General features: G+C 40.5%; 1 protein-coding gene and 1 non-coding gene across 2 annotated transcripts in view; both read left to right on the top strand.

Moving 5' to 3' along the window:
* The first annotated feature begins 452 nt into the window (after window positions 1-452).
* LOC131460330 (neurexophilin-2) overlaps window positions 453-27,264 on the top strand; it is a 38,533-nt gene continuing 11,721 nt past the window's right edge. The window contains exon 1 of the mRNA XM_058630711.1: window positions 453-875. Within this exon, the coding sequence (XP_058486694.1) occupies window positions 822-875 (54 nt within the window). The 5' untranslated portion in view covers window positions 453-821. The remainder of the gene's footprint in view (window positions 876-27,264) is intronic.
* On the top strand, window positions 6,440-6,533 carry trnai-uau (transfer RNA isoleucine (anticodon UAU)). Its single transcript has 2 exons — window positions 6,440-6,477; window positions 6,498-6,533. It is a non-coding gene; the product is annotated as a tRNA-Ile (tRNA).

Consider the following 27,264-nt stretch of genomic DNA (forward strand, 5'->3'; position numbering starts at 1 on the left):
TCAGATATCTGACTTTAATCTCAGAATTCATGCTGTTTTATTTATTTATTTCCTTTCAATTTATTGGCCCAAATACTCTTCCGTAGTTTTTCAATGGTCTAACAAACTAATGACCTGATATTTTCATATGAAGCATATGAAACAGTTAATGATCATATCAAGTCAACTTTAACGAGGTTAAACATGAGGTTAGTAGCTTCCTTTCTGATGTAGTTCCTGGTTAAATGTAACCTCATCATCTAAACACCGGCGGGAAAGTGATCTGCATGCAGTTGCGGTCAGTGTGGCGCGGATGAGCTGCTGTGCGCCGTAGCGCGCGCTTGGAGAGGGAGTGGAGGGGCGTCAAGGAGAGGGAGAGGTAGAGAGAGAGGGGGGGGGACGGGGGGGGGGGGGGAGGGGGACGGTGAGAGCGAGATCTCGTCTCTCCAAATCCACCACTGACTGTCCTAAAACACAAGAAAGCGCATGTGATCTTCAGTCAGAGCTGCATCTTCGCCTGCACCTTCCAAACTAAGCCGCGTCTCCGCGCAAACTTCCCAGCATGAGCGAAGGCAAACACCATGGATGTGCCACATGAGGCGGAGCGGAGCAGCTGAAGCCACCGCTCAAAGTTTGCCTGTAGAAATCCGACAGTGACTGAACAAATACTCAACTTTTACGCGCGTTGTCCCTGTGTGGTTTTTGTCCTGACACTTCTTTTTTTTTTTCACTTGTAGTCTGTCACCTGGGATTGCTTGGATTCCGCGTTCTTGTCTTTTTTTTATGTTCATCCGGGGAGACGTGTAGTTTTTTCGGGGTGGTCCGCTCTCAAGGAAGGTGACATGCAGGTGCTCGGTTGGACCATAGTTCTCCTCTGCCAGTGGATCCTACGGAAGGTGAGTTTATTTCCTCCCGGGGAATAAAAAAACAAAAAGAAAGGAAAGGGAAGGAAAACTTGGGTTGGGGGGAAAACACAGAGAGGTCTTAAGACAGACATAAGTGATTATGTTTGAATTATTTCACAGATCGCGTTTTCACCAGAACAACAGAACAGAACCTGATTTTTATGATTTCTGGTCTCCACTGTCATTAAACCTCTGGAAGTTGATTCAAAGTTGATGTGTCCGTGATGTGTTTAGACCCTAACAAACAAAATGCTAATGAAAACATAGTCAATGTCGTTTTTTTTATCAGTTTGGAAAAACGCGTGTGACTTAAAGCATGATGCCCACACGTTCAGATCCTCTGCTTTCTTCGCCCTCACTCCCGAGTTAAGCAGCAAACCTTTATCTATTTATCTTTTTCTCTCTTTTTTTGCGCTCCCAGCAACTTCCTCTGATTTTTCTTCAGAAGTCAAACGCGCCAGCGGCTTGTTTTATTATCTCGGCATCGATGTGGCGAGGAGTTTTGAACGCATATATAGTTTGTGCTGCAGCTGCTGATTATTTGTGGATTAATATTATGCGTGCACGCGCTGACTCATTTTCGGCTGTTCGCGCACATCACATCGGTGTTTTCCCTTCCTGTTCTTCACGGACAGTAATAATGTGCATATTATATCCATAACAGAATACAATACAATTCAATATGCACAACACAATACAACAGAATACTATGGAAGACTGCCTGTTCCAGCAGATACACAGCAGCTGTAGCCTGCTCAGTATTTTTCCTTTGGCCTCAGCAAGAAAATGAAAGAGAATAAAAACATGACCTTTCACCATGTTTCCCCATCTTCTCCTCCTCCTTCACCTCTGACACCTTCATTTTCCTCCTCCTTCCTGTTTCTTTGCTCCCCTGTCTGCTCCTCTTCCATTATGGATAACTTTACCCCAACTGAGTTTCATTTAAAAACTCAATTGTGTCTTCAGCTGACACTGTAAAATTGTCTTGTAATCTGCTTTTTTTTGCGCAGGAAAAAACCCCCCCCCCCACACACAGCTGTGAAGTGTAAAACAAGTTCAAGGAGCATAGAATTGTCACAGTGTGGTGTGAGGACTGTTAAGAGGCGGATGGGTGGACGTTCGGTGCTTAACAGATTTTTTTCGCCATCATATTCTCTAAAATTGTGTTTATTTTTATATATAATTTAGGAAAAGACTGGGGTTCGGTTGTACTGAGGCAGGTAATAACACCTACGTGTCTTTTTGGACTGAAATCGCAAGAACACAACTTGGGTTCAAGTGTTAGGATGGACTTCGTATTAAATTATATCAGCAGTGTCATTTTCCATTTGAAGTTATGTGTTTTTTTTTTGATGACGACTCTCTTTTTCTTTCTTTTTTTTTCATTGGCCAACGCTTGGTAGATAAAACATTGATTTGCCGGACACAATGTGACACGTTGCATCCTTGGGATGCTATTATCTTGAGGGATGAAGAAGTGGTGATGAGGTTGTGGACGGACGTGGTGAAGAAAATAAGAGCAGGTGATAAATTAGTCGCACAGTGGAGGAAAAGAAGAAGAAGAAGTAGTAGGAAAGATGGGAATTTTAAAGAGCGAGCAGAAGGGAAAGAAGAGAAGGTAACACTAACCGTCGCTCTAACTTAATTTGGTGGTCTCTGTGAACAAACCTCACCCCCCTCACTGGTCATTTAGTGTAATTTAGAGGCCTGTTGAAGTACATGTGTGAGTGCATAAGTGAGTGTTTGTAATAGAAGATGGGAGACAAATTGAGAAAAGGATGAGAATCCACTTCCTCGAAACAGAATAGCTCTAAACGCTTTATCATTTAGTCAATGCGGTAAAATCTTACATTTATTTTATGGACCGTTTTGAAAAAGGAATTTCTGAGTTCCACGTATGTGGACGAGAACGTTTAGTTGGTGGGTTCTTACGTGTGTGCGTAAAAGAAAATAGTTCCTGCTGAAAAATGATCATTCTTCACATCCCGTACTTAACGGCAGAAAACAGGAACAGAAAACGTGTGTTTTTTTATGCCCTCGGAAGGAACAATAGCATTAGTCGGCATCTCAACCTGACAAAAATCCTCTTATCTACCCTCCCCATAAAACAACTCGCCGTATACCCCCCTGGGACATTGAGTCACTCTAATTTCATTATTTTTACATATGTAGTTGCAACTTTGTCTCTGGAATTCTGCATAGATTTGCATTTCAAATACAGTCTCTGCAATGCCTGAGCAAACGTGTATGAAAAGTACAAATGTTACACTTACACACTCATTCACACCCAAAAACAAACAAACAAAAGAAAGGAATGATCAGAAGCCGAGCAGGATCAAATGTTTTCTTTTTCCCTCAGTGTGCATTAAAAGGTTGGTGGTTTCCCTCCCACTCGCTCCTTTTGTCCATCTGTCTGTGCGTGGATCATCTGAACTGTCATGCAGCCCACTTTCAACAGGCAGGCAGGAGGAGGAGGCCCCCACTATAGTCTGTAATCCGCAAATTATATTCTCTGTTCGCAAACCGATTAGATGTGTAATCTGTTGAATCGTGATGACAGAAGCAATCACATTACTGCTATATTATCTATCGCCTCTGAAAGTCTTCCCAGAGATCAAAGTGTTCTTTAACCCCCACCCAAAAAATGGCACAGATTTATGCAGTATTTTAATGAATTCTAACATGGTTTGCTTAAGGTTAAGCAACGATCCATTTTTATTAATTTGCTTTCTCCCCTTTTAACAGGCCTATGCCCCACTTTTGACAACCCATTACTTTTAAAATAAGCCATCACTTGCTTGCTGTAGTGAATAGTTCCACCCCAGGCTTTGTATTAACCTCGAGGAGAATTAAATTTAATTTGAATATGGGAGGATGTCATGTATTTTACACTAATGTGGAGTAAAACGTTATACATGCATTGGTCCTGCTTTGTACCGCGTATGGTTGTTATGAGCGTGTGATATAGAATTGTATTTTTTGTTGATTTGAATGAAATGTTCTTCCTCCAACATAATTGACATTATGCAGTCATGATAATAACAGAGGCAAATGGCAGACACAGACATGACTCTATATAAGAGGGTGAAATAACGTGTGCACCTGCATCTTCTGAAAAAGCAGCATTATTTCTGAGATTATTATTTTAAGATCACGGTACAATAATAACAGAATTGGCTCAGGAGTATAAACAGAGCTGCTGCTGCTGAGTTTTGTTATTCTCCTGTTTCCTGTGTCAGAGCGAATCGTCTTTCAACTCAAAGGTTGTGGGTTCCATTCCCGGCTCTGCTAGTCTACATGCCGATGTAGACCTTGAGCAAGACACTGTGAATGGGTATGAAAGATGAGTGATAGAAAATGCTGAACTGCAGTGTAAAGCAGCTTTGACTCGTCATCAAGACTAGAAAAGTTGCTATATAAATACAGATTTATCATGTTTATCTTTGATATACAGATGTTAAAGGTCAGAGAGGTGCACCTACCGTCCATCCTTCGTTTACTGACATTTTTAATGTGACAGCTGCTACATTTTATCCTCATTCTCCCCCTAGTTCTGTGCAGACTCTAATAACCTATGATTGTTGCTCATAGATAAACAGTATAGCACACACTACAGTGGGTTTAATTCTTGTTTCTTAAATTTGACTTTCAAAAAACACAGTTTTTCCACAATAAGGTGAGAGGAATATGATGATGAGATGTTTAGGGTAAGAAAGCAATGAACATTTCACAACCAGTCATTTAAAAATAAATGTGCCAGACACATTTACTCACTTACAGCCAGTCTGGAGCAGAACAGATGTCTCTCACTTTTTAAAAGTTTCACTGTAGGCACACACAGGAAACAACTGGAACACAGGGCTCAATGTGAGGATGAGCCCTCTTTAAGTTTTTAAAAATCAAGACCTACATGAGAAGTGGTGGGATCATATAATGACCCATCAGAAACAAGTGTGTCTGTGTTTTGGATGTTGACTCATGATATTAACAGACATATTTTTATTTTCTCCTCCAGAATCATGATATTTCTACTAACTTAATAAAGAGAAACAGATAGAAGGTGCCAATTTACCTCAGTAAATATTGGCTCTGTTCACTGGTGCTATCTGCAATCCATTTTGTCCTGTTTTGAGGACACAACACTGTATATTTCCTTTTCCTTCAGCAGTGACCACTGAGTAGGCTATGCTAAAAAAAAACCTAAAAAAACCCGATTTATTTTCTACTAATCATATGCAGAGGCAGCTAAACTAGCACTTTACTAACAAAAACATTCTGTTGGACATATGACAAAATAAAGTTACAGATATCAGTACTATCAAATGAATTAAAACAAATCTGAATCACAATACAAATCAAATCAATTAGATCATGACAAAAGCACATCAACCTAGCCCTATATTCATATAGTCACATTCCATATTTTACATATTAAGGCAGTACAACCATATCCATGTGTGATTTAATCACAATGTAAAGCCTCTTATGTTGGACTTAAATGCAAAATAAATAATAAAAAAAGATAATAATCAAGCTCAAATACTGTATGTTATTTGCATAATAGAACAGAAGAAAACCTTACTATGGCCACATCAAGTGTAGTTTACAATTTCATGTAAATGGATTCATTGTTAAATTATCCCTGACCTGCTTTTACAAGCATTTATGTCCGGAGCAATAGGGACATCATGTCCAAACAAACTTTGTTTGAGTTAAATTCCAATCAAGTCCAATCCAACTCTATTTATAAAGCACTTCAAAAACAACAGCTGAAACAAAGTGCTGCACATCAGAGATGAATAAAACAAATAAAATATAGAAACATAAGACCTAATAGACCAAATAACAAACAATACAACTTTAAAATACTGTTGAAAGTTGGGAATGCATAATGATCAGTTTTTACATAACTTTACAAAGCAGCTGTTTGAGAACCAGAAGTTATAGGGCGGAAAAAGTGCCCAATTCTGTTGGGTTTTCAAAAGCTCCCGTTCATATAAAATGGTAAACATGATGTCGTTTAGTACCCGTTTGTATTGTAAAATCATTGCAGTGTTGAGATTTTACAACAGCTTTTGCTATTGTTTGTTCATTCTCTCCTTCACTGCCTTTGAAGTCTGAATCTGTTTTTTTGTTTTGTGTTTTTGTGTCAAATTAAAAAGCAGTCAAAAAAAAAAAGGCTTGCAATTGGCAACAGAAATTAGAGTCAGATGTACCTGCGTATAAAAGTCGTTGCATGGAACACTGTCAATTTTCATGGTCAGTATTGTACAGGGCTTGTTTGTCTGGACAGCCGTTCCGCGGAAGTCCTTAAGTTCTACCATAATGACAATTATATGGGTGCAAAGCTCTATTCCTCTGCTTTCCGGTATCTATCCATCGAGCGGTTTGGAGCGGTAAAGCCCTCGGTCAGGCTCGCATTTCAACTGAGATTAGTACCTTTACTTGGTAGGCGGGGTGCGAGCTGTGCCCGATGGCCGTGTCAGCGAAATACGAAGAGTTGCGTTGTACCCGTCCACCAACAACAAACAACAACATTGAACACAAAGCAACAGGCTCCAGTGGCGCAATTGGTCAGCGCGCGGTACTTATAAGACAGTAACCTGCAGAGTGATGCCGAGGTTGTGAGTTCGAGCCTCACCTGGAGCAATGTGGCTTTAGTTTGACAAGAATCTCATTTGATATAAATGGTCATTTGACTGTGTATTTGAATAATCAGGGCCACTGGTTTGTTCCATGGTTGAAACAAGGGTCTTTCTACATCTTATAAGTCGCCTTGGATAAAAGCGTCTGCTAAATGACATGTAATGTAATGTAATGTAATGTAACAGACAACTAAGGAGAAACATCGGTCGCAAGGGAGTAACACTATTCTGTTGCCCAGCCGTACCAATACTCTGGTACCCAAAGGAAAGGGTACCGAAAAATGGTAGACCGGTTGAGGCCAGTTATTTTGGTACAATTCCTAATGGAAACGTTAAAAAAAAAAAAAGTGTACCGTACCAAACTATTCCATTTGGTGGAAATACACCATTAGAGTATTTGTTGACAGTGAGTGTATAGACTTTTGTCTCTGTTCACTGTTCTGGGTAAAGTTTTAGCCGTTGCTTACCAAAAAACCCGAGAAAATTGAACTGCTCTGTTATTGGCATTATGGTATAATGCACCATTATGAGCCATGGCATGAGCAGGTAAATTCATTAAAGAGGCCATAACCCGGAAGTGCCAATTAACGCTGTGTTTGGGTGTGTATCTGCTGTCATTACCTCGTCTATGAAGCCCTAAAAGTCCATAACATTCAGTTCAGCCACTGCTGAGAGCGCAGGGTTTTATTGTTTTCCTGAGCTCTACAAAGCGGCAAAGCACTTCCATTGACTAATTACGTCACTGGCGAATCTCACCACTCCTGTAAACAGCAGAAGAAGAACTACTCTTGTTATAGCTGCTGAGCGTGTCGGTTGAAATACCAGTATACCAGACGCTCCACAAGCTCCCCGCCAATGAGCAAAGAAAAGCTCAGTGGATATCTTTTATATTTCATTGTTCATGTATGCGGCAACTACTTCACGGAGGATTGTTACACAAACTTCGGGCAATGTAAAGCAGGACACAGCACCAAACTTCACCTAAAGGAAGGAGCAGTGCTAACAATACGTAGATAACAATATTTACAAACCGTAAAAACTGTCTTTGTGTGCTTGTTCTGTCGTTTAGCATTAGCGATAGTCGGCTACAGGCTAAGCTACACGCGTTCGCTCGTGTTTGATTTGCATGTATGTCTTTGCGAGACTGGAGGTGGTTCACTGTGTTCACAGTGTCTTCTGACTCTGGGTCAGACTCCGGATCATGCGTAAGGAACTACGCCGAGGGGTCGTGACGACGCCATTACTCAATGTTTGAGCTGACGTGCCAATTACGGCTCGTTTGCATCGACTAGGAGGTTTTTGACCATAAAAATGACTTCATGTTTGTTAGTACACCTCCATATCTCACATATAAGTGAGATAGCACCATGCTATGGCCTCTTTAATTCATTGGCGACAGTGTACATCGTGTTCCAACATTCACCCAAGCACAAGCACAAAATGTCACAAACATGTGAAAGCCATGAAATTAGCAGTGATTTCTAAAAAGTGAGTTCTCGAGCTAAAGAGAGAGAGAGAGAGCGAGAGAGAAAAGAATAGCACTGGGCTCCACATCAGACCATTGGACCAGGGTTTCACTGCCAGGGTAATCTGGAGGAGAAAGCCAGTGGACAGCTGCTGCCTCAGCCCCACGAGGATCCCATGTCTTCTGGTCTGAGCCACCGTCCAGCCTCCGTCAAAGCTCTCTATCTAACTGCCAGCCTGGGCAGTGGAGGAGAAACTTGTGATGACTGACACGGAGGAGGTTTATGGGATGATAGAAACAAACAGGAAATCTAACTTATTGTTCCTAGTTTTTTTTGTTTTTGGTTTTTTTTTGCAACCTTGTTCTTTTCTATAATTTTCTGTGTTTGTGCGGAACTGAGTTGGTTCCACACTGCGGATCAGACACTGCATTTTAATATTCCATGGCAACCTCGATGAATGGGGCTGTTACGACAGTATTGTGTGTGTGTGACTCACCAAACCTTATAGACACTGTGGGAAATCACTCATTGAGATGAGCCGTTGGGGGGAAAGAGAGGGACTGTCAGAGGAGACAATGACACCTGAAAGGGAATCAGCTTGAAAATACATAATTTGTTTGTCATACATATACTGTGCGTAACACAGGCATGGGCATGCACACGTGCTTGGAATGGAAATGTGGCAAATTATCTCCACACGCTGAGACATTTACTAAACCAAGAAGTGAAAGTGAGGAACACGAGTTCCACGAGTGCTTGATTGTTCTGTGTTGTCATGACCAGGGTGGGATATAGAAAGAACTCATTCATTAAACTGCAATTACCACACTGAGGTATTACAGCCATTAGAGAGGGGCGAGAAAATGAACACTGAAATGAAATAGATAAAGGGACATTACACCCATGTGTCATCATGGGCCTGTAATGGCCAAGAGAGCAAAGCTCCACAACTTCATCCTTTTTTAATCTTGTTATTAATTCAGATCATTTCAGTGCCGTTTTTTTAAATATTTGAGTTTCTTTTTTCTCCTGATTTAATTCAACCCTTTAAAACCAAACGCATCGCTGACACATTTGCACTTTTTGTGCTATTGGAAAAATTCAAACGGTTTCTAAAAGCTGGTTATTACAGTGATTTCACTCGTGCTGTTTCAGGAAGCCGGGGAATCAGAGTCTTAGTCACCAGAGAGGGGAGAGTTAGAAAAACACCGGGACATAGAGTCAATTTTTTTTTATTGTAAATATGTTTTATACCGTTCAGATTTTAAATTGACAGTGTTTTTCTTAATAAACCTTTTGTTTTTCCTCATTTTAAATGGTTAAAACAGTATTTTAACATAGATACTGAAAGTTGTTTTGAAAAAATGAACAAAAAGCACTTAGTTACAGGACATTTTCTGGTCCTTTTATGGTTAAAATAAGCAAAAAGGGTGTTAAAGGATTCAAATGTGCCACAAACATACATTTTGTGTATTTATTTTACATCTGCTGTGAAATGAGTATGCAAAATATTATGTTAATTTCATGACAGAAGAGACTAAATGATCTCTGGTGCTGTGAAAAAACGTATACATTGAGTATTGGTATCGGTTATTGCCCCAAGCAATCACGATATATCGGCTTATCGGATATCAACATCTGTCCAATGTCGTGCATCCCCTAGAAAAAAGTATTATTTTGGCAGTAGCATGTAAATATTTCATATTTGCAAGTCATCCCTCTTTAAAATACTGCTGGGATTTTTCAAAGTCTTGAATCTCCGCTTGGGTTTTTGTGGCTGTTGCTCTCTGTTTGCACGAGGAACACAAGCAGCAGAGGGAGACTCTGGGTGTGAAGTGGTCAGCCCTACTTTAGAGAACTCAACTGATGTTGCTCTACTTTGAGAAGTCCCCAGTCATCTTCATGATGCGAGCAGTGAGTTAATCTCTCTCTTGCTCTCTGTCTCTTGGCTGCGAGGAGCTGAATTGAGCATTGGAAATAGATCACATCAGAGGGGGCGTTTGGCTCCTAATGATGGGCGACATATTTGTTTCATACATGCGTGATGAGCAGCTCTGCTCTCAGCAGGGGCCACCAGTTATGGCGTGACGCCTCTGGTCAGTGTGTTGCCTCGTCTCGGGCTCCCTCTGTGAAGAAACACGCTGTGTTTCATTCTTTGTGATTGCAGTGTGTATATTAATGAATTCACGTGTTTACTGGTGCGAGAGACAAACATATGAAAAGACCACAGGCTCAACGGAGCCCTGTGTTGTTGCAAGAATCTTATGAAATCTTATGAAAATGGCAGCTTGTGTACAAGTGTGGTTTTAACCCTTTAACACTAAGCGTATCGCAGGTGACACGTCCGCACAAACGCACTTTGCATTACTGTAATTATGTGGCGGTTTGTGCTTTCTGAAAGCCGAGAAGTTGCAAGTGAAAGCCAACATGTGGTTATTACGGTAATTTCACTCAGAGAGGAGAGAGTTGGAAAAACACAATTTTTTTGGCCTGTTTTTTGTCCAAATGTTATTTTAAATATGTTTTAAAGTGTTCAAATTTCAAATTTAACAGGCAAAATCTGGTGTTCATGTACAGCTACAGTGTTACAGTTAAATTGTTAATTTTAAGTGCTTTTGTCCATTTTTTCCAGAATAACTTTCAATATCTGGCAGTTATTTACAATTTACTGCATATTAAAATAGTATATTAACTACGGAAAGTATTAGGGCCACATGTTTAAAAAATTAAAGAAAGATTAACGTCAGAATTCTGAGATTAGATTTTTTTTCTAACTTTAATCTCAAAATAGAACTCACAAATATAATCTCAGAATTCTGAAATTTAATCTCAGAATTCATGCTGTTTTTTCTTCCGTTTTGTGGCTTTAATACTCTTCCGTAGTTAATATACTATTTTAATATGCAGTAAATTGTAAATAACTGCCAGATATTGAAAGTTATTCTTACTCACAGGACATTTTCTGGCCCTTTTAATGCTTTAAATAAGCACAAAAAATGTCCAGATGCACATTCTGAGGCTTAGGTGTTAATGGGTTGAAATGCACAGTTTGTTATTACTGCTTTGCCTCCAAATATTTGTATGTAAGTGTACCATTCATTGTTAGCCTTGGGTTTTCACAATGGCATGAGATTAATAATGACACACCTGTGGGATATATACACATATATATCAATATAGAATAAGAGTTTGTGCATGTAATGAAATATTAAGGTGTAATCCGAGTGACGGCAAATATCATAACTCACAGTGCAGACAGCAGAGAAAGCATGGGGTCAGCTCAGCGTGAAGAGGGATTTGTTTTTTATCATTTTTCTTTTTTTAATATCTGCAGCACGGCTTATAATGCATTAATTCAGACATTGAAACTATTGGAGAACTATGGCGCGGTTAGAGGAAAAAGAGCCATAAGTAACCTATAGAGAATGTACAGTAAGCCTTAGTTTGCACAAAGCCTCCGCAATCACACAATCTTAATAAATAAAAGATCATGTCTAAATCCGCCGGACATAGAAGAATGTCAAGGATTTGATGTTGTTTCTGTGTTTATTCATTTATTTATTTATTTATTTTCCATTGCATCCTCTTTTCTTTCTTTTTTTTTTATTCCTTTCAGGATTCCAGCGGCTACATTGGATGCATTATTAAGATGAAAGCAAGACAATATGCTCGTAGAAGCGGCGCTTGTATTTATTTATTTATATGCTTTCTGCGGATTGTTCTCCCATGTCAAAACTTTCTTTATATATTGTTTCCTAGACTCTGAGCCTAATGGAGAGTGGCCGGGAGATTTCAGTGGAGAAGCAGGCACTCGGCTCAACCATTTGTCCACAGATCTCTCTTATTTTCCCTGTCCTGCTCTCTCGTTGTCTTTCATGTTACACCTCTCTCACCTGCCACCTGCCTGCAGAACCTCCACAATCGAGTCTCTATCCTTCAGCCCGTCGCTCCACTTCTCCTGCGTGCGCCTTTCACGTCCTCCACCACCCTGCTCTTGATAATAATGGTCCTGCCCAGCCCCTGATTAAAATGTAGCCCTTGAAGAAATAAAATATGTGAGGAGAATGTTATAGTCTCGGCTTACAGCTACTTGTGCCGTTATTATAGCTTGTGCTGATGGAGAGCGGATTTGTTTTTTTCTCCATTTTCCTGTCCTGGTGGTTTCTGGCTTCACTCGCCATGTTCCTCTCTGGGTGTATCTGGATCAAGAGATGGCAGTTTGATGCTGAATAATGTAAAATCTCAGTTTGGGTTTTAGCTAATTAGCCTAAACAATGGCAAGAGGGAAGGAATGGTGTGTGTGTGTGTGTGTGTGTGCGTGTTTTAACTTGGTCCAAGTTGGCCCAAAGGAGGATCTTGGGGAGGGAGTCCTGGCCAGCTTTGAGGAAGGAGGGCAAAGCAAACTGAACTTGAAGCTGCATGACTGTGTGTGTGTGTGTGTGTGTGTGTGTGTGTGTGTGTGTGTGTGTATCCTTAGCTGTCAGTGTGTGCTAGAGGACCTTGACATGTATTTTTACCACTTCATGCTTCTGACGTTCTGGACTCTGATCATGAGAATTATATTTATAGGCTGTGGCTGGAAGTCACTAATAAGTGAGTAGCCTTGCAGAACCAGCCTTACACGGCTCTGACAATGTGAGGTGTCTATTTGCACGGCAGGCAAATACAGTGCAACAGTGTGTGTAGACGTCGCTGATGATGATTGGATCCACCGATAACAATAGGCGGTAATTCGCAACCTGTTTAACCCTTAGAACACAGAGCATTTTGGCTGCTTTTTTCCATTACTATGTTTATACAGTATATACAGAGGCTATAAGAATGTGCAATATAGAGTGTCTTATATCCTTTTTTTAAGCAATGAAAAAAAATTCATTTTCACTAACTATATAAACACATCTGAGCAAAAAGTACACAAAATGTTTAAAATTGGATTGAATTTGTGAAATTTGGAAATACGTCACAGTTCAAAGTTCACTTGGCTCGTTTTTTATGAACAAAAAGAAAAGGAAAACGGTCTAATTTTGTGACTTTGGCACAATTATTGCTACTTTATATCACTACTAAAAATGTGATGGCTCAGAGTGAGCGTCAAAATAAATTAAACTGAATCTAATAATCATGATAAATAACAAAATGAGCGGTGATGCAATCTTGGACAATTGGACGACTGCTGGTGTGTTTAAGGACGCTAATCTCACTCGTGTGTGATTCATTTGTCCAGAGATTTCCCCTCACTCTGTCCACTGACACGTTGTTTCCTGTGTGCTGTTGGTAACTGGGGAGTAACAGGTTTATTTCCACTGAAGTTCTTGTTTTTAACATAAAACTCAAAAGTATATACAGTATAAGTGTTTAGTATTGTCATGTACAACATTCATTTACTACATTGCTTTAACATCATGTTATGCTTCATTATTAAAGGCACAGAGTGTGACATTGCAGTGAAATGACTTCCATCTGGCAAAACTGGCATTTAAATAAATGATACCACATTTTTACAGTAGCCCAGACAAACTAAACACCTTTTTTTTTGTTAATTTAATGCTAACTGAAGGCTGCAAAGGATCTATTGTTATGTTCAATTGTATTTCTATTATGTCAAACTATAGTTATTTGCTTACATTTGTGGACGGCAGCGACTTAGTGCACTTAGGCTTGTTAAGTTCAAAATATCCGAGTGGAGAAGACGAAGAAGAGTGACTGAACTGATCTAGAATGTGGCGTGGTTGTTGGTGCCAGATGGGCTACTCTGAATATTTCAGAAACTGCTGATCTACTTGGATTTTTACGTATAAGCATCTCTAGGAAAAGAAGAAAAAAAAAAGAGAAGAAAATATCCACTGAGCAGCCGTTCTCTGCATGAAAATGTCTTGTTGATGCCAAAGGTCAGAGGAGAAAGAATGGTCTGCTGGTGTGAGATGATAGAAAAGGCAACAGCAACACAAAAAAACTGTTCGTTACGACCCAGATATGCACAAGTATTTAGAATGCACAACGTGTCAAACCTTGAACCTTTAGCAGCAGAAGACCACAACGGACGCTGTATTCCCATTATGCCCCACATACACAAAAAAGTTGAAAAAAAAGATAAAATGTTACTAAATAAAAGAAAAAAAGTCAAATAAACTATTGGTTAGAAGAGTAGTGAGTTAGCAGCTTTTATCAAGTGTCTGACAACAATGTGTCATCAGTGGATAATTCACGAATAGTCGGCCAATGATTATTAAAATTCTGCAAAAATCAAAAATAAATAAATGCCATAATCAGCCTGACCAACTGATTAACTGATTAACCTCTAAATGGAATGGAACCCCAGGACCACAAGTGTACCTGTCTTTTAATTTGGCAGTTAACCTGCATGGTCACATGTCTGTGACCATGCCGACAGGATTTGGCATGCATACTTCTCATTACCGTAACACCTAGACCGTTTGTGATTTCTAGAAAATTCAAAAACTATGGACTGCTCGATCTGTCCAGGGTGTGACCCCGCCTTTCACCCTACAGTACGTCACCTGAGATTGGCACAGTACCCACCCGCGTGACCCTCATGTGGAAGATAAAGCAGTAGAAGTGTATAAAAGTGTATGCTAAATGCTTAAATGTAAACGTAATATCATGATGGTCATAAGAGGGCTAACCTGAGCACTTACAGCTATCGAAACATAGTAGCAAAGACAGAAGTTTGCCTTAAAATCTCAATTCTTCAAGATGTGAAAAGTATTTAAAACACAATTATGTAGCTCCACACATCTGTAGACATCTGTAACTCAGTCATGTGACTTTGAGATGAGGTTGGCAGATAAAGCCTTGGTTCACTTTGCTCACCAGATGTCACTCTCCTCTTTGGCAAACTCATGGACCAGAGCCACAGACTGCATGTAGCAACATGACCAGTCGGTGACAATGACATAGTGTGGAACCTTTTAGAAACAGGCTGGATAGAGAATGAGGGGCAGGAGGTGACAGACAGAGAATCAGACACATATGTTCCACCAGAGAGTGGATGGGCATGTCACTGCAGAGGCCTGTGTTCAGTTTATTCAGCACTTTGAACAATGTAATGCAGATTATCCTCCCCCCCCTCATATCTGCTCGAGTGAATTATTTTACACGAGTGCATGACGTTCAACTAACCACAGCTTCTTTCAGTGATCATTTGCCAGCTCTGTGATCCACATGACCAAACCGCTTTCCCTTTATAATAACAAACCCCTCAGTCGAAGTCATGCCTGAATCTTACACTTGTGTGCTTTATTTTTTCAGAAAATAATGACTCGTGAGACTGCAGCTGTTTCTTTGTCTGTGCAGACAGAAAAGTGAGTTCTCCGCGGTCAAACGTACTGTACTGATCTCTTTTGAAACATATTAGTCGGCAGAAGAGATGGACCGCTGTTCTTTTGTCTGTTTGCAGCTAAACTGAGTGGTTTATTTACATGTTCACTGAGAAGCTGCCCTTCAAGAACATGACTGGATACTACATTCTCACACACAACAACAACAACCAGTCCATAAAATATAACACTTTCTCCAGAGGTGAATGAAGGGAAACAAAGTTTAAAAACTTTGGTAAAGCACTACACACACTCACACAGTCACTGTCGCTAAAATACACCAGACTCCTCTGTTAAACATTGAGATTTTACACATTTCCTTGCTAAATGTTGGAGATTAACACACGTGTTTAGTACTGTAAAGTCTTTTTAACTGATCTACAGTTCGGTATTTTTTTTCTTCTGCCTCTTCCTGTGACCAGTCATCTGTTGATGTCACGCATAGTAACCTCACCTGAGCAGGTACTAAAAGCACCAGGTACTGTCTCTAACGGAAAAGCAAAACAACTTTATCATGCCGAGGCGAGTTGAGTCACGCTAGTGGAAACAGAGCACTTGTTTTTCAAACTCTGATCGTCCTTGGAGCGCGGAGACACGTCTTTCCCTGTCAAAGTTCTCCCTGCTGTCGTTCACCGTGTCACACCCTTCTCCTCCTCCTCCTTCTCCTCCTCCTCCTCCTCCTTTGCTCTTGTTGTTTTCCAGGTTTTCATTTCCTTTATGCTTCTCCCCATCGCTCCGTGGTGGGGTGTTTTCTCGTTGTCAAGATAAGGAGGTCGGTGTGAGCTCATGTCTTGCTGCATCAGACAGCCGAGTATTGAGAGTCCATCAAGTCCATCGTGTTGGCCTGCTGAGTCACATAAATCAAACACACACACACACACACACACAAGGACAGACGGAAAGAAAGAGATTAAAAGATATCCATGAATGATTGATTACTCTGTTGCCTTGTAAAATGCAACTGCCAAGACTTTTAAAAAAAATAACATATTACTGTTTCGACTTAACTGTGCTGTAGTCTGTTATTAAAAAAAAAACCTGCGCAGACCTTGAATGAGTAAACCCTCACTTTGAGAAATGACACGAACTCTGAATTTACGGTGCAGCCGAACATCATTCTTGTGATCAACTTGAGGACTTAACCTTAGTGTAATATCAAAAAAAAAAAAAAAAATGACACGACCACAAATTGTCCCACGTTATTGTGTGCTCAAGGTTTATCACATCTCACAAAATCTCATCAGGCGAAGCCATTTGTATTAACGGGGTGTGCATTATTTGGAGATTGCCACATCCACTAAATTGAGATTAAAATGAGATTTACAAATGACTGTCGCTGATAAAAGTTTATTGTAATTTCCTCAGATGTTTAATCCAGGACCCCATGACACCCATATCAATTCTGTAATTGACATTCCTCCCCCCACATTTCTTTTTGTTATTATTCTTTTTATTTTAGATGAGATCCACTCCAGTTATTATGGTTTACAGGACGTACTCTCAATTGCAAAGGGCTTTGGAATTCAATTTGTGCTTTTAAACAGTAGACACACATTGTTCCTACAGGATAACGCTGCTTATGATTGATATATTGGTGAGAATTAACTTTTATCTGTGATAACAAATGGTCTTTATCTGAGATACCACCCTCCAAAAATATAGATCTCGTCTTTGTCTAATGTAGCAGAGATTAGATTGTGTTTCGTTTTTATTGCAAACCCACATTGTCTCCTTCCCGTCGACGTCTCCAGTGTTTGTGGAGATTACATTCTGAATCAAATAAATTCATAGTTGTTTTACAGATTAGAGGGAATGTCAGATAAAGGGATGTCAATCCTTTAAGACTCAGATGTTTTTTGTTTTTTTTTCATATGTATAAGCAATAGTGGATTTGTGTTAACGCTGTAGTTTGTAGATTAAATTCCCTCTTCCAGTTTTTGTGCATCACGGAAGGCCGGACAGTTATTTGACAGACAGCTAATTGAATAACATCTACAGTGCGTGGCGTGTGTGCAATGCAATGTTTAAAAGATGCAATCCCAAAACCCTACATGCGGCCGAAAAAATTGATTTGATGACACGAGATTGGCAGCGAGCGACTGTACGTGGAAGCAGCTGAATAAAGAGAAATCACTGACGTCGACCATCCATAATGTTCTTTTAAAAAATATGACGTGAAGATACTTTAACGCTATACTACATTGACTGAGTTTTGAGGGACAGTGCGGTTAATTGTGCTAAATGTGGTTTGTTATGAGCAATAACCTGCATAAATGCTGGCTTTGTATATAAAGTATTAGCTGTTAAAGCCAATAAGCCGCAGCACTACCTTGTGAAAAAAGGGGAAAAAAGACATGAGAGAGAAATTGTTTAAACTGTGGATGTTAATGAGTGACATTAACTTAAATTCAGTGTTCAATTTATTTCACTCAGTTTGATTGATTGTTTTGGTTTGTTTTATTGACTGGGGAACAAGGCCTTTGTTTTTTGTTTTTGTCTTTCTCAGCACGTTTTTAAGACAAATTCACTCAGGATAAATAAAATCAGTTTATCAAGAAAGAAATTTACTTTTTATGTAGTATTGGAACATTAACAGAAAATGTTCCAATACTACATTTTGCATTTTCTGTTCTAAAAATGCAAAATGACCAGAAGTTACAGTAGTCATTTGTTATATAAGGTGCTTCCTTATCAAAACTTATAACTTCTACTGCTTTATTACTACTTTAATAATATTTATAAAGCCATCTGCGTACTTCAATAATATTTGGATGTCTCATTAGTTTAAAGATCTAAAGAATGCAGTATGGCATGTGTGTCGCTGTATTTTATCATGTAGACTTCTCCAAAGGCAGACTTTTAGGATGATCAGACTATTATTTTAGTTTTGGCTACTCTTTTATAGCAAATTGACATGCTGTGGATTTATATTAATATGGGCATCATCATATATACAGTTATAGTTACTTTATTTTATTTTTTTAATTAGCAGCTAATTTAATTAGTTCCTAAAATAAACAGTGTGCTGTATTGGCTCTATAGGATGTATTGGCAGAACAAGCAAGGGTGCGTGAAGATGGTCGTGTTTGTGGCTACATTGTTCCCTTGAGACTCGGCCAAGTCAATCTGAAACAGAAATAGGTGATTTGAATTGGGCAGGAAAAATCTGTCAACACTGCGGAGATGACACGGTGACTCTGGAAGATTGAAAAATGTGTTAGATTCCTATATTTGGGTATAATGGGGCATCATAATATGTTTCTAATATCTTATTGTCTCTTGTCAAGCTTCATTTAGTTTCATTTTAAGCTGCTTTAAAAGTCTGATCTGCTACATTTATGTTTATCATTTATTAGACCACTACCTAGGGGTTAGGTCTTCTGTGGATTAATGTCGGGGCACAGACCTGTCCTGAAGACATTCTGGTTGTTGTTTTGACGGTTTGCTTTGGGTCACTGTTGTGCTGAAAGGTCACATGTGCCCTGAAGCAGATTTTCTTCTTGGATCTCTCTGGTTTTTAGCGGCACTAATTTTCCCCCTCACTTCTGTCTTCTTGTTCTTGCTCCTCAGACACAACAGCATGCTTCATTGCTGGCATGAGCCAGTTGATAAAAAAAAGTGTCTGGTGTTCATCAGACATAGTGTGTGAAGATCTGGCCTTTCTTCATATTCTCAATGTTCTTCATATGCAGTTGGTTAACACCAAGTTGGCCTGTTATATCCCTTTAACCCTTTAACACCAAGTGTATCGCCATCGACACGTTTGGGCAAGCGTTCTTTGCGTTACTGTAATCACTCGACGGTTTGTGCTAGTGGAAACTAAGAACTTGCACTTCAAATCCGACCAAGTGGTTATTACGGTAATTTCACTGACACATTGAGAGAAACTGAGAGCATAGAGTTTTATCAAATATCAAATTTTGAGACAAATACTTGGAAAATTCTATTTACTATATGTTTTATGCAAAATCTCTTATTCATGTTCAACTACAGTGTTTTTTCTAAATAAAACTCTTAAAATCAAATTCCATGTTTTGTTTTGCTTGACTTTAAACTGTTAATATGCTCTTTTAATTGCAGTAAATTGTAAATTTGAAAGTGTTCTGGAAAAAGCACTTACTCAAAGGACATTTCTGGCCCTTTTCTGGTTACAATAAGCAAAAAAAAGGCCAGACGGACATTTTAGGTGTTAAAGGGTCAAGTCAATGTGCTGCCGTCTTACCGCTCTGCAACAAAGGCAAAACTGATGCAGTGCTGCTGAGATGAATGTCCTTCTGCCATGTTCTCCCACCTCAGCAGAAGATTTTCTGAACCTCTGTTCAGAAAGAACAACAGTTTCTGGTTTAACGCTCTTTGTGATAAAGACAGCATTTCTGCATAGACGTGTGATTTACAGTACATGGCTGGAATTCTCTCGTGATAAACATCATCAGCATCAGTTTATTATTTACTGTATGAACCTATTTTTGCATGCTGACAGAGAAATTATGATTTGAATTCTCAGGAGAGGCAGAAAATAAATCACAAAAACCTACCTGCCACTTCCTTCACATCCACATCCGTTATTTGTAAGCAGCACAGGATGGCGCCTCATTTGCATGCATCACTGCCCTTGCCGTGCCCCTGTGGTTGGGCTTGCCCCCCAGATTGGGAACCACTGTTTGTTTTGCTAAAAGTGTGCGAGATGCATAATGTCATTACTGATTCAGTCAGCAGAGGGGGTTTGTTAGGAAGAGTGGAGTAGGAGGAGCAGGAGGAGGAGGAGGAGGAGGGGGGTGTGGTGTGCAAAATAAAATTTCAGCTAAAATTAAAGAAATGCCACAGAATGAAATAAAGATGACTGCTCCACTGAGCCGCAGACTGGATATAAAAGACAATCCTGTGAAATATACATGGCTGAGAGGAGAGGTGAGCAGAATGCTAAGCTCCAAACTATACCAACAGCCTACAGTGCCGGCACTCATCCTGAGCCTGTTGATCATCCCACAGCATTTAGGAATCAAGTTGGGCCGCCACAGTCGTTCCAGCAGAGCTGCTTCCGGCTCACCTAGGCAACAAGAGACAGGGGGAGAAAGAAAAAAACATAACGGAAGAGACCAATTCCCGATATTTAATAAGATTTAGTGTTCATTTTCCCCGTCTGTAATGCCTTTATTATTGCAGATTGGCTTAGCTGTGAAAGGTATTGATTGTAAGCCAGAGCCTCAGCAGGGACTGAAGACAACGATACAGAGATGCAGGGTGTGGGCTTTTACTGGCAGGTGATTTGTATGTGGTAACAAATAACGTGTGTGTTATGAGGTGTTATTTTGCAGCATAAATGAGCAGGTTCGGTTTTCTTATTTGAATAAATGAAAGCAATTGTACCTGCTTTTTCCTGGAAAGTGTAACAGCAAATGACCTGTATTACACCTGTATCTCACATCATCCAAAACAGAGGTCCCCAACCACTGGTCCGCAGGTCATTTGGTACATTTTTCAGAAAGACTGAATAAAAACGATATTTTATTGATTATCAGAGAAAACGCTCGTCACGGTCACATGATATGGAAAGTTGAAAATGTAGCTTACAAGCTAGCAGAAATGAGTAAAAACCAACGTCTTTGGAAAGGCAAAAAGGCCCAAGGAGGAGGAGACAGAAGAGGAAGAAGAGCCTTCGACTATAGATAGACAATATCAGGATTCCTATTCCTAAAATAGGGGTTTATAGCTACAGGTGATTCTCAAGCACCAAGCCAAAGCTAGAAAATGAGGCTTGAAGCCTCGTAAAAATCAAGCCCAGGGCTCCCCCTACTTCAGCGGGATGGTGAGTTGTATTTTTACGCACTTTCAGACCACTGATCTTTTTACAAAAGAAAGCCAATTAATACCGTTCATGATGAATAATGGTTGTATTTATTTCAAAGCTGCTCTGCTGCTCATTCAGTCTCACATGTACAACAGTGGGATGTTTGTTTAATTCTTTCTTGAATGAAAATAAAAAGAACTGGAATAAGAAGAAAGCAAAAACACACACAGAGAGAGAGATGGAGATGATGAGTAAGTGATTGTGTTCATGCTCCTATTCTTAGCCTTGCAGTGGGGAAGCAGGACTAATGATGCTTCCTGACCTTAATGCCGAGCACTCAAGGTCAGCCCTCCACTGATGCATCATGGGCAAGGTGTCCCGCACCACAGAGGAGCCGTGCCAGACTGAGTTTACTGTTGTTGTTTTCTTTGACTTTGCACCAGAATCTATCACCGCTGTTTCTGAAAGAATAAAAAAAAAAAAAAAAAGATAAAAACCGCACAACAGAAAACCTACTCAGCAGCAGAGCACTCGCTCTGCAAATTATACACCCAATTACCCGCTGGTTGTTCATGTTGCTGTGGACAGGCACAGGTTTTCTTACCAGGAAAACATGTAAGAAACACAAAGGATGCAGGACGTTGTAATTTAACAACATGGCTCTCTTCACTAATAACTCGTTATAAACATGTCTTTTACAATGTACAGACGTGTCTGACAGTTAACTGTGTTTTTACCATTTCCATAACTATGGCAACAAAGCTCAACTGAACACGTGGGGACATATTTGGCTTGTCTGCGGTCAAAAGTCGACGCCTACAACAATTAGAGTTAGTGAAGCTGAAGGTTTTTTCGTCTCCAGTGAATAAAGGCACTGCTTTTGTAAAAAGAAAGAAAGAAAGCGTTACAGAAAAACATGTCTATGATGTGGCATCATATTCATCAAAGCTATTATCCTGTAGAAGGGACCAAGAAACAATGTGTTTGAGAGCTTAAAACCTGTTCAGCCTAAAAGTAAAAGAGATTTCATGGGTTTTACTTTCTGTTTTGTCCAACGTGCTGATAAGACGAAACACAACAGAAACTGGACTTGACATGACACTGCACTCATCCTACACAGAGTTGTAGTTGCATCTAATCTCGGCTAAAATATTGTGATAAAAAAATGTTTAAATCAGTTACGTTAGCATCAATATTACAATGATGAAAATGGGGAAAATGTTTTTAAATGTCTTTAAAAACATTTTGCAAATCTGAGGTAAATCAAAATGACACTGCAGTAATTATGGATGCTGAATTATTGTCCTGCACTGTCTCTATCTGTATTTTATGCAGCAAAGGTGTCACCACAGTAAAGCTTCCACCTACATCCCAGGTTCAGCTATATTAAAAAAACAAAAAAAAACAAAACCTAAGTATGGAAATTGCACTATGCTCACTGACATATTCCCAAAGATTGTGTATGCACAGCACTCTAAAAGTGTTTCTCTCACCTGTCTTGAGGAGGAGAATGATGTAGGCAGTGCAGAGGCAGCTGTGTTTGGGAGCAAGACTTACTGTTGACTAGAGTGAGGAAGAAGCAGCCTGTCTCACTCGCTTGGTTCATTAATTTATGTTCTAATTAACAAGAATGCCACAGTTGGAATGTGACACATATAAGAGCATGTGCTGTGTGTGTGTGTGTGTGTGTGTGTGTCTCCTGTGCCTGTGACCTGCCCTGGCTTTAAGTCTCCTGGCTTGTTAGAAATGACAGATTGACGCTTTCCTGCACCCCCTGCCCACCAGGCCAACTCACCCACCTCACCCATCTGCTCTGGAAATCTGCCAGATCTTTACAGCCATCTTGTGTGTACACTTGTGGTCTTTAGTGTGTGTGTGTGTGTGTGTGTGTGTGTGTGAGTCCACTCTGTTGAAATAAGCAGTTTTGCCATTGCAGCACCTATTGTCCAACGCCGGCTCGGTGAATGAAGTCTGTTTTTTTTTATCTTGAGATGCTTATGGCGTCACATTCACAAAAGACCAGTTGCCGGCTGAGTAAAAGTATACATTCACTTGGAAATGGTTAAAATGCTCACCCTCTGAGTGTTTGTTAGAAAGAACTACAATTAAATCCAGTCATTTCCCCCCTGTTTTCTCTCTCTCTCTCTCTCTTTGTGAATAGACTTTGCTTCAGCCAGGCTTTCCATCAGCTGTTCACTGTTAAAAACCCAGACAGTGCAGAGAGAGAGCCTTTTCTCCCAGTGGCATTAAAACATTCATTTAGATAGTGCCAATATCCAATCTTCCAATGTGTTTCTTCTGGACTTTAAAGAGGGAAAAAACAAGGGTGAGAAATGTTGATGTGTGTGTACTTGTATTTATGTCTTTGTGGAGTCCAAAAAAACATACAAACCTTTGCCAAACAGCTTTTTCAGCATTAAAACCTGGTTTTGGGATTAACATTTTGTTAAGGTTAGGGTTAGTGTAAGGGTTAGGCACTTAGTTATGATGGTTAAAGTTAGGGTAAGGGCCTAGGGAATGCATTATGTCAATGATGTGTCCTCACTAAGATATAAACCAAGTGTGTGTGTGTGTGTGTGTGTGTGTCTGTGTGTGTTTAGTGAAGCTATTCCAGTAAAGTATCTGGCCCAGGGACACAGGGACAGAGATCTGCCCCTCACAATAATTGAACCCCAGATCCAGCTGGACCATTAGTCACAAGTCGTGCTCTGTTCAGAGGCTTTTGTCACTGTTAAATATATAATAAGAGCAGGTCAGTGATACAAATGTAGTTTTCATAGCAGTGCCATGTTTTTCTTTTGTTTTCTTTGGTGGCTGGTGAAACTCTCGGGTTTGCCGTTTGCAGAGGTCACACAAGACTCGGATCACCACGTTGGCCATTTAAATATAATTATGGTGTCAGACAACTATAACGTGGACAAACAGTTATTTACCTGTTCATACCCACGCTTATCTTTATCAATGAGCGATAATCAGCAATATTCCAGAAAGAGAAACCTTCAATTTAACTCCAAGTGAAGCTTCTTTGATAAGCTGATTACTATCCAAGGACAGAACGACGACACACTCACATACTCAGCACAGGTTTTGCATGTGAAATACTGCCCATTCACTTTGATTGGGCAGCGTCACACGTTGCTGAATTCCATCATGGATCTGTTGCGTGGCCATCCATTTAGCTATATTAGCACTGCTTGCTATAAAGTATAGGCCATGACAAACACCACCAACACCAAGCCCCTGTCATGCCCACTGTCAGGTGGATGGGTGAGTGCAGTCATACAGACAGACAGACAGACAGACAGGTAGGTAGTTCAGATCAGTTGATCGACATGCGAACAGACAGATAAGCATTGCCTCAATTCAGGCGCTGCCTTCTTTGGAGAGTGCATTTAAAGGCAGATTGCATCTACAGTGCTGCAACTCTTGTCTGTCCCATTCTGAAGGCTCATCCAAATGTGGCTGACAAATGCGTTCTTCTGTCCCTCAGCAACAGAGAACGGAACGGGTGGGTTTATTTTACGGCTCAGCTCATTGCAGCATTCATTGTGCGCGAGAAGCAAATGTTTTGACACAATAATAATGGCAGCCAGTAAAGTCAAAATATCACAACACAGTTTTAAAGTAATGGCACTTTTCCACTATAGAGTTTCCCGCACGGCACGGCACGGCTTGGGGTCTACTGGTTTTGGTATCCATTACTATAGTACCTCCTCTGTCATAAAAAAAGTAGAGTCGAGCCATGCCAAGTCAAGTTGTGCTGGAACTGTGGAGTGGAAAAGCAAGGGTCCCTCCAACTCTAATTATTGCTTTAATTGTTATACTAGTGATCTGCATCACGTCCAGCTGCAGACTCATATTGGGTTGGCCTTCGCCGTCTCCGCTGTAGGAGACCACGCTGATATTGTGACACAGCTTCCAGACTGACACTTTTTCTCCTTGGGTGTTTGCAGTCAAGGATGATAAACGTGTAGGTTAACCAGTTCAGACGTGTGCATGTGGCTGTGGACATTGAGATGACCTGAGCTGAAACAAAGTGACTGTCCTGTCTAATAGAGGGAGATGAGGAGAAACCCTCCTGTCTTCAGTTGAGGTTTGTGGCCTTGAGGAAAGTCAACAGCCACACAGAGAGACACAGGTCCACTCACACCACTGGGTAGCATGACTCAAATAACACGTGTTTTCTGTGGAAGGACAATTCCGCGTTTCTCATTTCTGTTCATATCTGCTTTGATATTGGGTCTCAGAGTGTGAAACTAAGTCCAATGATGGAGGGGTGCTGTCTCAGGAGGAGGGCGAGCAAGTGGGAGAATGTGAACGAATGCTTCAAACTGTTCTGGATGAGCAGAGACATTTGGGAGCTTCTCTTGCGTCTGTTTGTCTGTATCGGCCTTTCACGCCCTCTCTCTCTCGCTCTCTGTCTTTCTGTATCTATCTCATTCCCTCTCAAAATATGCTGCCTTCATCCAATTTCACTTTGCTCCAGAGAAAAATTTTAAATGAAGTCTGGCACATGCTAAGCAGTCGTTGGGCTGATAAGGGTTATATCTACAGCGCACACCCACCCCACATCTTGTGGCTCTTCCAGAGGAACAGAATGAGAGCAGGGCTGCTGGTCAGCACTCTGCTTTTCTGTGTCCAGATGGTGGATGTGAAAGATCCCAGTTAGGGGTCCCAATGCTGCGTCCTTGAAGCTGTGTGATTTATACGCTGGCAAAGGCATCCAAAAGGCCAGAGATGAGAAAGTCTCTATACATTATGTTCTCTTATTAGTTTTTTTTCTTAATACGAACCTTCATTTGAGTGACACTGGAGATAATCTTGTGCTCCTTATGTAAATAATGCTGTAGTGACCCTGTCAGTAGCAGGTGTGTGCTGTTGAGCGTGCGCATGACCTTGACGTGAACGGGGGGAATGTCACCGTGCCCTGCTGCCACCATCTCCGAGGGGTTTTATTCACTGGCACCTCCCACTGTTTTCTTCCCAATTATCTCTCTCATCAGCCCCAGTGAAGTCGACGAACACTCCTCCCAGCTCCTCTCGGCTTGGGTCCTGCACACATGTCGAGCATCCTGCCTTGCAGGGGAGGAGCGGACGCGGGAAACATAATCTCTTCATCTTTGTCTAATTATTCCATCACATTCCAAAGCTCAGGTGACTCCTAAACGAGGGCACGGGATTTGGGAAGGTGACGCTCAGACAGCGGAATGACAGGGAAGAGATGGAGAGAGGAGTGTGGGTGGATGAAAATAAGGGTGGGGGTTTTTTTTAGGAGCTGGGTGTAGATGTGTGAATGAACCGATGGCTGCGTGGATGATGAAAATGAAGAATGGGAAGATCGAGACAATAAGGAACGGGTGGGTGGCAGAAAATTGGGAAGAAATAAAGTAAGAAAATATGGAAAGAGAAACTGGAGGAAGAAACAATCTCCTCATTGACTGAAAGAAGAGATCGATCAACAGAATGGGAGGGAGTAAATATCAGAAGTTTAGAGGGATGGGGAAATGAAAAGGTAAAATAAAGAGGAATGAAATTAAGGAAAAGGGATGAACAAAGAAAAAACATTAAGTATATGTCAGGGGCAAAGCTGAATGTTGTTGCTCATTATTGGCCTGAATGTAGAAAGCAGGAAAGCTTTCACTTTTATTAAATATTAAGAGGAAACGTAGGAATGATGGCGTTGTGAGGCAATGGACAACGACAAGGAATGAAAGAAAGGGAGGAAAGTGTCAAAAGCACATTTCTTACAGCAAGGACACAGAGACAAGGTTATGGATTAAAGAGAAATATGGGAAATTTAATTCTTGTCAAATTATACCTGGGAACAAATGTGAAGAGAAAATATCCAAACTCAATATCTGCCACAAGCACACAAGACAAATTGCGAGACACACAAAGACAGATCGGAATCATTTGATATGGGTTGTGTGCAGTGGGACTGTAGGTGGCTGGAAACAGGAGGCAAAAGAGCAGGTCTTTATTATGGTGAGTAACTGACACACTCATGTTGTGCTCAGTGCCAGTCCATCTGTCATCCAGCTCTCCTACTGATGAGCACTGGAAACAAATCTGAGGAAACTGGGCTCTATTTTCCTGCCTGGGCGACTTGTCGAAGTCATCACAGACCCGCGTGTCCCCTCCCTC

This window comes from Solea solea, chromosome 6, assembly GCF_958295425.1.
Source record: "Solea solea chromosome 6, fSolSol10.1, whole genome shotgun sequence".
Taxonomy (NCBI): Eukaryota; Metazoa; Chordata; class Actinopteri; order Pleuronectiformes; family Soleidae; genus Solea; species Solea solea.